The following is a 14881-nucleotide window of genomic DNA, read 5'->3' as shown; positions in this document are numbered from 1 at the left end:
GGATAATTACAATTAAGAAATACAAACTGAGTGACTTTGGTACATGTGTCAGACACACTTGTTGGAATGTGTGGAACTCATAATGAGACCTGTCGCACCTCTGTATCTCTGAATCCTTCAGAAGCACAGTTTGCTAACATTACCTCAGCAAGATTGATGTGTTTGACTTTCTTCCGAAGTTTGTAGTTGGAACTACATGAACAACATGAAGGCACATTTGGAAGCCAATGTCACTGGGTCATAACACCCTTTATATCCCCTACAGCCTTTCTAGATCACAACACCTTGTATATACACTACTGCCTTTCTGGATACAACACCTGTATACACACTACTGCCTTTCTGGATACAACACCTGTATACACACTACTGCCTTTCTGGATACAACACCTGTTTACACACTACTGCCTTTGTGCTTACCCTTTTCCCTGTCAGGGGTCCGTATTTGGGGTCCTGGGCTGCTTTCTGAAACTAGCATTGCCTGGTTGCTGGTTCTGAGGCTTCTGCTCTCTGCCCATCATCCTCTCCACACTTTCTCCACCCTATATTTTCCCTGCGGGCCCTGCAGAGCATCTTTCTCTTTTCTGACCTTTCAATAAAGAGAAAAATAGCACCAAAGCATTATGATAGAAATAGCTAAGTTTTTATGTATATACATTTTAATAGATCTCCACCCAACTTCTGACTCCACAAACTCAGCTCTGTATTCTTTCTTTAGACAGCTGCCCACATCCTGCATTCTCATGATTAGGAATTCTGATTGGAAGCCTTTCCCTATTACTTCTCTCACTTCTGCTTAGACACACGTCAGCAATGAATTTGGGACCTTTCATTAACACCCACTGTGTCCTCTACATAATACCTGGTACAAAAGACCCTGAAGCCCTACTCCCTCTTACTAAGTATGGGTCAGCTGAAGTCCAGTGTAATAACTTTAGTCCATATACTTATATAAACATGGGAAAAGACCCATTCCTCCACCTGAGTCCTCTACAACTATGTCTTATAAAGTTAGAGTACAAAGTACTTCAAAAATTTTCATACACTTACGTTGAATCTGCCCCTCTATGTATTTTATAGATATAAAGAAAAACATTTGACTCTGGGATTCATGGAATGTCTGACCTTGAATAAGTCCATTCATTTTCTCCTGTTGCCTTCCTCATCTGTAAAATGTATTAATAATTATTTTATGGGGACATTTGAGGGTAGATGAGTTAATCATAGGAAACATTCAGTACTTATAATACCTGGCTACCAGTAAGCATGGGAATACATTATCTCTTGGCATTAAAAACAGAGAAATCATGTTTGTGGTTCCATGCCATGAAATATGAAAAGTTCTGCAAAGAAAATTCTGTCTTTTCAATTAACTCCCATTCTATTGTTGCATTCCAGTGGGTAAGATGATTCTAGTGACAACTTAAGTTGTAGGAGACCAGGTACATCATTGAGCTCTTCTCAGTGTTGCAAAAGTTCAGGTTCATTGTGACCCTATTCAGTCACTGGCTTTTCGGTTGTAGTGCCTTTTCTGGAACTGTAAGCCACTGCAAACTGCTTTCCTCCCTTCTTCTACCTCTAAGTATTTGCTTAGAGACCTGTCTATTGTTTCCTAGCACAAGTCCCCACTATTACAGCATCTGCTTTGCCAGTCTACTTTAGGCATTGCAGAGGGAAAATTGGGGTTCTTTTATTCTTAGATTAATATAATTTTTAAAACCTTAGTCAAATTTTATGTCATATGTCCATAGCAAAAGTTCTTTATTAATGCTTACACATGTCTGGAACAATTTCTATATGTAATCATTGCAAAAAACATTTTACTGTCCTGTTCCTTTAATTAATATTTTTATCTGAGTTTCTGACATTCATCCTTGTAGAATGGCTTAGTTTTAATTCCAGGAAGATATATATTATCTGTGTATTATTAGAAATACAGGAAATATGACATATAGTATGTTCGTTTTCAATACTTTAATGATCTCTGATATATATATATATATATACATAATAAGACTTATTAGGTTGCAAAATGAGCACATGCACAGTGATACTTTAAAAACAGTATTTATATGTGAACAGATATGTGTGCTACATGAATGTAAACTAAATGTCATGATCATGAAAAAAACTACACTAAAGTGATCCTTAGGATTAATTGTAAGCCATGACATATTTGTGAATCTTTTCATATTTGATTAGTTCTTTTCTGATGGTAATAAAGCCATGTAAACAAAATGCAAAATGTTGACTGTAGTGTAATGGTTGAAATGTTTACATACATAAAAGGGTCAGAGTGAATTTATGTTCTCATGATGGCTGTTGGCTGCTAATATTGAATCCATATTCTTAAAGTGATCTATGGACCCATAACTGAATGCCACAGAGACAGAACCATAGTTGCTACATTCTTGTTTATTGATCCTCCTATCTTGAGTGTATTAAATGCTCACCTGAGACTGTTGTTCTAAGGCTTGTCTGCTTTTCTCCAGGGTTAGATGTGTGAGCCTCATGAGCTTACTCTTATCTTAAAAAATACTGTTTTGTCTGTGTTTGTTAGAAATACACACAGACTCACACACACACAAAAACCCATACACATGCACACACACAGAGACTAACACACATACACACAGAGACTGACACACACATACACAGAGACTTAGAAACATACACACAAAGAGAGAGACTGACACACACACACACAGACCAACACACACACACACACACACACACACACATGCAAAGAGACTGACAGTCACACACACTGAGACTGAATATACACATACATGCACACAAAGAGACTGAGACACACACACATAAATACACACACAGACTGACACACACACGCGTACACATACATATGCACACACAGAGAGACTGACACACATACACAGAGACTTACACACACATACATACACACAAAGAGAGAATGACACACACACATAAACACATACACAAAGAAACTCACACACACACTCAGACTGACACACACACACATACACAGAGACTTAGACACACATACATACACACAAAGAGAGAGACTGAGACAGACACACACACAGACCAACACACACACACATACACAAAGAGACTGACACATACACACATACACAGAGACTGACATACATACATACATACATACATACACATAAATAGAGAGAGACTGAGACATACACATACACACAGACCAACACACACAAAGAGACTGACACACACACACTCACATTCACAGAGACTTACACATACATACATACACACAAAGAGGGAGAGAGAGACGGAGACACACACACATGCACACACAGACTGATACACACACATTCACATTGACTCACACACATGTACACAGAGACTTACACACATACACACACAGAGATAGAGACAGGGAGAGAATGGGTACCATGACACATGTGTAGTGGGTACAGGACAGTTTCAGAATACAGTTCTCTCCTTTACCCTGGTTACACAGGGCAGAGCTGAGGTCATAAGGCTCGTCCAGCAAGTGATTCTACTTGATGGACCATCTCATCAGACTCATTTTTTGTTTTTTGTGTATGCATAAAAAGACAGAATCAATGTGAGATAGTGATTTAAAATTGCATCTTTTCATTAAAAGTGCAGTACTATATTGTTTGCTGTTTTTATTGAATGTGATCACAGATTATCAAACTACTTGAAAAAACCAGATCCCATAACAGTTTCTGAGGAAGAAGTCCTGTGTGTGGTTTCACAGCATCTTCCTGCTGCCCTTTGTTAGTCACATTTGTGAGAGAGAAATCCTCCTCAATGCCTTTTCTTTGGTTGTTGTTGTTTTTAATTTTCATCTTTTAGAGGAGTATTTTATTTCCCCTACTTTGTGTTTATATCTGTATAAGGAAGTAAGGTTGAATGAATGTGTCTTGCAGTTGCTCAGGGTGATTATCTACTTTAGTTTTAGGTGGTATGGTCTTCTCTTACAAGCTGAGGCCATGGGAAAGCAAACAGCAGTGCTCTTCTTCTAAGTACTTCCATTTAAAGAGACATTTTTGAGTGCCTCCCTTTTTTATAATTATGGTGTGCCAGTTAGTTTCTGTCAGCAATATAAACTAGAGATGCCTAAGAGGAAGCAACCTCAACTGAGGAATTGTTTTAAATCAGATCAGCAGGGCTCTAGGGCATTGCATTGATTGCTCATTGAGGCAGGTAACCCAGCCCTCTGTGGTCACTGTTATGTCTGGGCAGGTGATTGCTAATTGAGGTAGGTAGCCCAGCCCTCTGTGGTCACTGTTATGTCTGCGCAGGTGATTGCTAATTGAGGTAGGTAGCCCAGCCCTCTGTGGTCACTGTTATGTCTGGGCAGATGGGCATGGGCTATAGAAGACAGTAGCTGCTGGGGAGCCTAGGAGCAGCCAGTAAGTAGCATCCCTCTGCTGCCTGCCTCCAGGTGCCTACCTCAGCCTCCCTTGACAATAGACTGTAGTCTATAAGACAGATAAATTTTTCTCTTAACCCAACTTGCCTTTGGTCAATATTTATCATGGCAACAGGAAGCAAACTAGACCACATGGTTATATATCAACAAATTTTATCTACAGAACTGCAGTATTATATAAAAAAACCAATTCAGTGCATGATGATAGCAATGAATAAACTTGGCCTTTCCTAAGGAGGCATATTCTGGTTTGTGTGTCATGGAGACATGTGTTGCTTGTGGCATGGCTGTGTCAGGATTCCACCTATAAAGTGTTCTAGAGAACTGATGTGGTCAGGTGGCATTATATTCTGTTTATGGATCCAAAGTACTTCGTTTGGAATCTTGCTTCCTACATTTAGCTCAGGTTTGCTAACACAATTGTTTGAGTTGGCACAGATCTCTCGTTACAGTATCTGAGAGATGGATATTCTGTGTTTTGCTTATCCAACTGTTCTTACTGCTCATAACGTTGACTTCTCATCTGGGCAATAGAGGTAAGCATTTCAAGTTTCTTAAGAAGTCATCAGGGTTTGCACTTATAATCTGAGCATTAGAAGCAATGAAAGCCTTACTCTTTCTGGAACATAATTTTGAGATGTTTAAAGTTTAATGAAAGGTAATTGTTTCAGATTTTTAAGTCTATCATTGTATCAAGTTGGATTTTTGTAAATTTGTGTATTTTTGTAAAGTTGTGTATTTGGGTCACACTGTATCAAGATGGATTTTTGTAAAGTTGTATATTTGGACCAAGACCTCTATATAGATGCCTTAAAGAATCAGTATTTACTAGTGTGCTCTAGCTTTTCGAAAACCAGGGGTTAAAGAGAAGGCCGTATGGCAATCATTTCTATTAGCTTTGGTAAAATCGCAATTGCATTCTGTGGGTTCTGTTAGCTCTAATTCTTAATAAAGATTCATTTGATAAAGGCTTAAAGCTTTATCCTTGTAGGATTTCCGACTGGTATCTGTTCCTTTATCAAGTGCTTTATAGCTTAATGGTTTCCTTCTTTTTACGGGTAAGAATCATAGAACCAAGTTGGTTTTAGCATGGCTGTTCCTTTAAATCTCTACTGAAGCTTTATTTCATTTCATTTGTTCGTTCACATTCTTTTCCCATTGTTGTAATTCTTTATTTTCATACTTTTCCTGGAACTCGGCAATTCACAAACAAATCATTACATTTAATATCAGCCTGTTTCTTTTTAAAACAAGTATTTAAAATAAAAGTTGGAAATAATCCATGTCATAAGTTCAAGTTAGTGAATTTCATGTTCAACTCTGAACACAGCTACCCAGAGATCTGGATGCTTTTGGAAATGGAAACAGAGCTGGAGCTCTTCTCCAGGTACCACTAAGTATATTTCAATATTTTTACTGAAGCTGAGGATGCACAGTAAGCATGGAAAGTTAAAAATGCAAAGGGGTCAGTGTGACGAACCCATCTCCCATCCAACTTTGATATTCTGAAGTGATAACTGTGAGAGTTACATAGTTCTGGTTTAGGGATTTTATATTATAGTTTATACTATCTACAGTTGTGAAAGTACCTCCAAGATTATTCTCCTCTAGAATATTTTGGGCCTTACTTAAGTTGGAATATGCTTTTCAAATTCATTGGGTAATTCATTTTTTGCATTGTAATTTGATTCCAGAAAAAAATGAGATGGGTATTCTGTGATTTAGTATAAAAGTGACAATTATTTATATGAAGAGACCTTTGTTTTGTGTTTAAAAGTTTTATTAATGTGCTCATTAGTGTTTGTACACTTGAACACAGATCTGACATATGTGAGAAGAGGGATTCTCAATTGAGAAATGTCTACATAAGAGTAGCCTGTAGGGTCTTTTCTTGATTATTAATTAATATTAATAAATATGTATTAACAATAATGTAGAAGTACCCAGCTCACTGACGGTGGTGCCATAAGAAAGCAGGCAGAGCAAGCTATGGTGAGCAAGCCAGTAAGCAGTACCCCTCCATGGCCTCTGCTTCAGTCCTTGCTTCCAGATTCCTGCCCTGCTTGAGTTCCTACCTTACCTTTCTTCAGTCACTGATTGTGCTCTGAGAATTGTAAAACAAAATAAACCTTTTACTGCCTAAGTTGATTTTGGACATGGTATTTTTTCACATCAGTAGAAACCCTAACTAAGACAACCAGTATAGCATATTTTTATTGAGATGAATTGTTTCTCTTAAAAATGTATCTTACTTTGGTAGAAGTAGACTGAGTCATCAAATTTACTTGTGTCTCCCCAGGATCCTGGATATTGGGTGAAGATTCATCACTTAGAATACACAGATGGAGGAATCCTGGATCCAGATGATGTCTTAGCAGATGTTGTTGAAGACAAAGACAAGGTAGATGATTCTGAAAATGTTCTTCATTTTCCTTCACCAGGCAGCATAATTTCAAGCCATTGGTGCTCTTCACAAACTCATGTGTCAGTTATTAGTAAAAGATACCATCTGTTCAGGTTTCACCTGGACAGCTCATAAATCAAAGTTCTTCATCAGATGTTTTCCTGAAGTTTGTAAAAGTTTGAGAACTTGTTGTGGTGGCCTAATTAGCAGATTCTTCATTCTCCAGAGTTCCCGATACATCTCAATAAATTAGTGTCAGCCACAGAGACTTCTGGAAATGCTACTGCTACTGAATCTGGAGCTTATTCCAGTCAGTTGCTAAATATTGATCCTAATGCCTGAGGTTGGAAAGTGTTTTGTGTTTACACTGGAGCATATAGGGGGGTGTGGATGACTCCTGAAGAGCTATGGTATAGATTTTTCTCAAAGTTAGATGGCACACTATATTGTGTGACTGTCTTTCTTTCTTTGTTAACTGCTACCCCCAATCTAAAGGGAAAATAGAGTAGTTCATTGAGTATGTAAGTAACTTTAAAAATGTTATTACTTATTTGTGAATAATTTATCACAAATGTAGCAACTTAATGGCATTTTGCTTCATGCTACTTTAAGAAAGGTATGAAAGTAAACTATTCTGTGGCAATACCCTGGATTATTGTAATTGAAACATTCAGATTAATATGAACTCTGTGTTATCCTGAGAAATAAAACTGCTTCCAAGGTTCTTCCGTATACTCTTACCACTGTTTATCACAGGTTTATTAATAATTTTGGCATGTTTCTCTGTATTGTTTTTCTGAAGTTTCATGGAATGCGTGCGCGCATGTGTGCGTGCATACGTGCATGTGTGCGTGCGTGTTTGTGTGTGTGTTTGTGTTTCAAACTTACATTCATCTTTGCAAACAGAGATTTAGTATTTTTATATTTTCTCTTGGCATTTGGCTTGACTGGCTTTGTGTGGTAGTCAGCCATTTCAACAGGACATTGTGTTTCATTATGTCTCTCAGTAGATTGTTAGCTCCAAGAAGGCAGGCACTAAAGATTCTTAACTCGTTTGTGTTCCATAGGTTGATAGTATCTGCTAAGGTATATAATGACTGTTCTTTTGTTGAGTTTTCTGGAGATAGGTTTCATTCTAGCTGGTTTGGTTGGCCCTGAACTCAAGCAAACAAGTCTGCCTCTTGTGTACTGAGCTACAGTGCATAGCTAAAGAAGATCATATGAATCCTGCCCCCTCATAACAGCAAGAGATGGGTATTCATGGGCCTTTTCCAGTTCACTTTCTGCTTCTTCCAATGCACCACCTTCTTCCTGTGAGGTAGCTGAGGTATTTGACTTGATTTTTAATGAAGAAGGCAACCCCTACCTTAAGTTCCACTGCCAGTATATTTATAGAAAAAAGCAGAAAAATGCTCCATTAAGAAGGGACAGAAGAAACTCTCCCACCCTAACCATTTCCCAAACCCCATTTCAGGAAGGAAGAGTCTGTTAACATCTGGGGAGATTGTCCAACCCAGCACTTTCTCCTACTGCATTCTTTAAACTGTTTTTGCAAAGCATTTAAAAACCATACTCTGTCTGTTAGCCACAGAAGCACACTTTGTTATGTGTAGTCTCTCTTTTAATAGGCCTTAACATCATTATCAAATAAGGAGACAGAGGGAGATACTCTGTTAAAATCTTAGCAGAAGATTCATATATGTTAGGGACAGCTTCAGATATTCTCTTAGTACGCTTTCATGCCCCTCCATGAAGTCTGTTGTTGTTTTACACAATCGATAAGGATTTTCACTTTTGATGTTGCTGGGAAAAAATCATTCCCATTTCTTCTTTTGTTAAAAAAATGGTGAAAAAGTGAGCATTGTTATTTTCCCTGATGTTCTCTGTGCAGTCTTAAGGTTTCCTTCCAGTTCTTATGTTGATGGAGAAGCCTTCCCGAACATGTTTCCCTTACTTTTTAGTCTAGAGTAAGTAGTAATGTCAATGGACAGTTCATGGATGTCCTGTGGCTTATGAAACCTGCCCAAGATTGTCTATGGTTCAGCTGGGCTTTTCCAACCACCCGTTTGTAACCTGGCTCCCAATACTCGTTCACAGACAGACAGCAGGCACAGAGAGGTTTGGGTGGATGTACAGAATCACTATGCTAAAGTCATAACAGTTCCATTCCTAGGATAGGTTACCTGCAGGGGGAAGTGGCAGTAATGGCCTGCTGATAGCCTGGGAAAAAGGAGGGAAGCAGGGAAGACAAAACTGTGAATCCAAAAGCAGTGTCAGCTCAATTGCTTTGCTTATGGAAAACCCATCTGTGCAATTCTTACTGGAGGTGGAACGGTTTGGTGTAAATTCAGAGAGTCTAATTGAGTTTACTTAGTTTGCTAAATAGATTGCTTCTAAAACACATGCCCTTGTTACTCACTATCAGACTTCTAAAACAGTTATTCACATTGTGAATTGCTTTATCAATTTTTGCATGGGTGAAGAAGACAACTACAGCATAATATGGTAACATGAAAATATGTAACTTTTATGAATTGCTCCATAACTTTATTAAATATAAAAGTAAAGCTATACTGTATAGCACACTACCATAGGAAAATGTCTTTATCTTTGGCTAAGCCTTACAGATGGGAGGGGCTATGCTTGAAGAAAGGCCAGGAGTTCTTGTTGGCTTGTACAACTCTGCATTGACCCTTAAATGCCATGTGTCATTTGGTTCTCAAGTATTATACAATCAGCTCAGCTTTATCTTCTGCTTTTGGTATAGGTGCTTGCTAGATATATTGTAAGTGTTAGGGTTTAGGGACAGAAGTGCACCTTGGCGGATGGAGCCAAGAAATGCCTGAGAAAAAAATCACACCATGCAACAGATGTCACACAATAGATTTATTGGAGGGGGGTGTGTGGGACAAAGGCTACATCTAAAAGGGTACAAGAGAGATAGAGACAGAAAGACAGAGATAGAAACAGAAACAGAGACAGATGGAGATAGACAGAGACAAAGAAACAGATAAGGATGGAGAGGCAGAGAAGAGGCTGTGATGGCAGTGACTTTTTAATGGGTGTGTGTGTTGTATCTGGTGGCTGGTGATGGCATAGCGGCTGGAGGCAGGCTGGGAGAGCACCTGGTTCCTAACAATAAGGTTTTCATCTGCCTCAACCTCAGGATCAACAGTTTGTTCAATGACAAAATGTTAGTTACTCAGGTGTTAGTATTGAAGAATTATGTATATAATGTACGTTGCTGCCTTTTAATATTATGGTACTAGTATTACTGTATTTTCATTTGTGTGTTTTAAGTACTAAACTGTTAAGTATTGAAACATCAAAGAAACTACCTTCATACACATTCTAATAGTTTTAAACAAATCTTATAAAATTTGTTTTAACGTTATTAAAGTGCTCAAAATAGTTTTATAAGAAGATACTTGATTAATATGACACAACATTTGGATTAACATATTATTATTATGTGAGAAATGAAAATGCCAGCAGGACTAAATTTAGACTGAGAACACTTTTATGAGAACACACTGTCTGCTAACACACTTGGCATTCAAGGATCTCATATCATATTCAAATAGAGACTAGTGTGCACAATGAATGGACTGGTGACCTAAGGCAAGACACACAGCCAAGTTGTTTTCTGAGAGCACTCTGTTGCCCTCTAGTGGATGGCACGGCTCAGGAGACACTTCCTGCATTTGGAATTACACTACCCAGTTTGAAACTGTCTTGTCTTTTCAATGTAGCTCACAGATCAGAAGTGGGTAGTAAAGCCAGAGTTTACACATACCTGTCTGTGCTCTCTGAGTTAAAAAAAAAAAGACCAAGGACATTCTTCGCGCTTGAAAACCTTGTTTGTGTTTTTGGATTTCTCATCTTCTTTGTCACTGACTTAAAAGTTGATGGCTGATGGTGATGAGAAGTGTGGAACTTTCAGTGTGTACCTACACAACTCATGGTGTGTACTGTGTTTTGCTTGGGAAATGAGAATTAAGCCTTTTTTAATGATCCTGAATCATTATTATTTCCTGAGTCATTTTTGAGCACTTTATTAGACCTCAACAAAATTATTTGTTTTAAATCTATCATATTTTCTTAAATAATAATATAGTAACTTTGATTCTGAAAGTTTTGCATTGTTTTTATGGCCTTGAAGTTATAAACATGCCTGGAGGAGGTTTGGACAGTGCTTCAGAAAGATAGGCAAAGGCTTGCAAAGAAGGAGATACTTTGCCTTCCATGTTTTTAGATGACTTTCTGCCTGTAGAGTTATGAAATGATAGAATCTTGGATCCAAAAGTATAATATAATAATTACATGGACTAACCTTAGCACCTCTCTAAAGAGGAACTATCTGAACCAGGAAATTTTCTAGGACTCCATGCCCTGACTGATTTCTTTCCTGAGTTCAGTCTTGCATTCTTCCTTGGAATTCTGGCCACAGCTGGAGAGTGCTAAAGCTGATGTTGCAGGATGACTTCTGCCAGAGGATTTCTGTGTTCTGTTTTCTTCTTTTCTTTCCTCTCTTGTGTCAATAGTATGTCCTTCTCTTAGTCTTTAATGCTTGAATTTAGCAGTTGTTTCAACATTTTAGTTATTTATGAGCACAGTTCACTTTTTGTCTTTTCACATATATTTATTCCCCCTTTGCATTTCCAGAGATATAAATAATATAAATTAATAAAATTCTAGGATAAGATTATGATAACTGATAGGGAATGATCTTATGTCTAGTCAGCTTCTTAACTCTAAATTGTGCTTAACCCATTGCCTAAGAGATTAGATTCTGAACAAATTTAGCTCATTTCTTGGTTTTGTTTGTTTGTTTATTAGCTGTATTGCTTTCAGAAACTTAACTATTTTCTTTGTACAATAGTTTTCTCATAGGTTATTGAAGCTAAAAAGTATAAATGCAGTAATTTCATGTTATATATCATGTGGGATAACCTAGTCACAGTTAAAAGCCAAATGCTCAGGAGAGTGAACACAACACCATCAATAAGTGTTAGGTGTTGTTACATATTATTACATATTATTTTTAGCATATTAAAGTAAGGTAGATCGGATTTACATAGTTCTAAAAGCATTGCTTAAAGCATATTCCTTCTAGGAATGTGACTTGCAACCTGTATCTTTAGACCTGGAATCTATGGATTTCACCAACTGTGGATCAAGATTATTCATAAAAACATTCCTGAAATCATGACTCCAATTTACAGGGATTTGCCACGTCAGGTGCTTCACTGAATCTGTATAGATGAAGTGGGATGTGAGCAAACCCCATCTCACAGGTCCTCAGTCTCTCTCCAATATCTGTTCCACCATTTGTATTACTAAGCCTGGAAAGTCTTGTGCCTATTTTCACAATGTGTTGGCTTTCCTCCCCCTTGTCATTATTACTAAGCAATTATAATATAAAAGCTGTTTATATGTTATTTATACTGTTACATATGCTTAGTAAGGTGCCCTTGATTTAAAGTATATGGAAGCCATATATAGGTTATGTGCAACTTTTTGTTCATTAGGGACATGAGCATCTGTCCATAGAGGTGGGTGTCTGAAGGACATCATGGACCCAACCTCTATGGATGGCAAAGGACAACTGTACTGAATGAAGTCCAAGCTTCATAGCTGTAGATTCTGTTTCAAGGCCCCAGAATACCTCCCAACTGCCTGAGGGATCTCAGAAGCCAACAGTAGTAAGGCTACTGTTCTTTCTTACATGCACCTCGCAATTGTTCCATACCTTTAGTGTTTCTCTTGTTTAGTTTGCTGGTTGATCCTTAACCCTGGTCTCTGCCTACTTACAATTTAATTTATATTGGGTTATAACACTTTTATCTCCATGAGGGTATCAGTTTTGTTCATTGCTCATTTCCAGTGAGTATAATCCTGCATAGCCCTTTGTAGCTATACAGATAATTGTAGAATGAATGAATGAACACTTTTAAGTGTTAAATAATTCAAGCAATCAGAATTTCAGTTTGCTCATCGGTAACATGAGAGTGGTAAATGATGTCACAGGGAAAGTGGGAAGCTGTGTGTGACAATCAATGAAAATATTGAAGTACTTTAAACATCTTAAGAATGTACTTGCATCTCTTTCTCAATTTTTATTAATCTTTCAATAGTCAGGTCAGACTATTTTTAATAGTCAGTGTTTTCAGATCACCTCAATTCTAAGTGACTTTTGCGACACTGTAACTGTATAATCATATACATAATTGACATTTTTTATTTCTGCTAAGCACATTTATTTTCTTTAAATGTTCTAGAATATTCTTGATACCTGAAACATATACATCCTAAATGGAAAAGACCAACATTGTGTAGTTGCCTGACTGAAGAATCACATAATTGGCATTTTAATATGAACATTAATATTTGACTTTCACCATTTTGAAATTCTTGGTGTTTTATTATATACTTCCTTAGGTATAGCTTTAGTTTTATCTCTTCAAATGCTTACATATTTGCTTAGAACTGGGGTGTTTTTTTTTAAGATATTTGTTTTACCACCTAGGCTTATGAGTTTTGTTGTCGTTGTTGTTATTTCTTGTTTCTTTGACAGGGCCTCACTGTGTAATCCAGGCAAGCCTGGAAATTACTATGTAAACCAGACTGGCCTTTAACTCACAGATTTACTTGCTTCTCTTCCTGAGTGTTGGTATCAAAGGTATTTGCTACCACATCCTGTTTGTTCTTTTGTTTTATAAGCATCTTTGATTTTAGTCAATGATAAAAGTTCAAACTAGAATTGAGCGTTTCTAATTATCAACTTTTTTTGTTCTAAGAAACTATATTGTCCCTTTTAAATATTGTAGTAGGGAGCAGTGTGGAGGCGTTACCAAGCCCAGAGGAGCACTTTGCATTAATACCGTTGTGAACTTACTATGGCAAAGATAAATGGATTTGGGAGACAGTAACTAAAACTAAAGTAATCCTGATGATGGCCAAGTCAAATACGGGCTCCCTAGTGCTTTCTGCAATTTCCTTGGTTGGCAGCTACAGCATGTATGTGTTGTGCATGAGTGAATGAGAGCAATTATGTATCCCTGTCCAGAAACTTATGGCTGTCCACTTGCTCTTCTTCAGCTTTTCCGTTATTTCATCTGAGGCCAGAAAGAAGAAAACCCCATGCCTGATATACCACTCATATAGCTACTACTGTAATACAGTGAAAAGTAAACAAATGTTTGCAAGAATTCAGATTTGACAAGAAAAAGATCCAGTTCCACTTGAGATCATAAAAATACTTTACTTAGGGCTAAAAATGTAACTCAGAAAAAGAGTCGAGAACCCACCCTTCACTTCACAATGTGCCTTTCCTTAGCCATAAATTGTCTTGCTGGACATAGTCCTACAAATTTCCTCTTTCACTTTAGTTTCTTTTGAAGGTGTGTATCTGTGCTAAGATTATGGGACAACCAGTTTTTACAGAAACATTTATTTCTAGTTATTTAATTTGTAATCCTTCTATACTATTTTAAATTATATCAAATTGAAAACTTCAGGATTTACAAAACACCCACTCTTAAAAATGCAAATGTCTGCAAGTGCTAATTGGTATCCATCAAGTGTTTATTAATTGGAATGTATTCCACTAACACCTAGCTGGATTCAACTCCATCAAAGCAAGGTAGTAGATTGTTACTTTGCAGAGGGCTGGGACTTGGTAGTATGATTATTAGTTTTCTAGATAGTATAAGTCTTTCTCATTTATAAACTTTCTTATTTATAGCATCCCCGACTGCATTGAGAAGGCCCAAAAGAAATGAACTATGCAATAACACTTAAGACTGTGACATACCAAAGAGATCGCTTTTGTTCTTAGCTCTTATAGCAGCTCTCTGGAGTATTTATGGGTGCACTTCCTTATAGACCAGAAGGGACTTTCCACAGTGGAAAGAGAAATTCAAGCTACTCAGGAGCTTGAGAGAGATTTAGAAGGAAGGAAGACTTCCTGTGTCAAAGGACCTCACTCTTCAATCAAGGAGACCTCAGGAGGAAATAGTAGTGGGAGGAGTCAGAGTAGAGAAAGAAAGGAGAGGATGCTCTCT

At 37.4% G+C, this 14881-nt stretch overlaps 1 protein-coding gene across 2 annotated transcripts in view; it reads left to right on the top strand.

The window, feature by feature from the left end:
• The window catches only part of Pard3b (par-3 family cell polarity regulator beta), a 953942-nt gene that overhangs the window by 112578 nt on the left and 826483 nt on the right, over positions 1-14881 (top strand). For both annotated transcript variants that reach the window (XM_013113796.3, XM_005070579.4), the window contains exon 2: positions 6711-6812. In XM_013113796.3, coding sequence (XP_012969250.1) covers positions 6711-6812 — 102 coding nt within the window. The remainder of the gene's footprint in view (positions 1-6710; positions 6813-14881) is intronic.

The sequence above is a fragment of the Mesocricetus auratus genome, unplaced genomic scaffold (assembly GCF_017639785.1).
Source record: "Mesocricetus auratus isolate SY011 unplaced genomic scaffold, BCM_Maur_2.0 Super-Scaffold_100010, whole genome shotgun sequence".
In the NCBI taxonomy this organism is placed as follows: domain Eukaryota; kingdom Metazoa; phylum Chordata; class Mammalia; order Rodentia; family Cricetidae; genus Mesocricetus; species Mesocricetus auratus.
The sequence above is the reverse complement of the archived record's forward strand: the minus strand, read 5'-3'. Positions and strand labels throughout refer to the sequence as shown.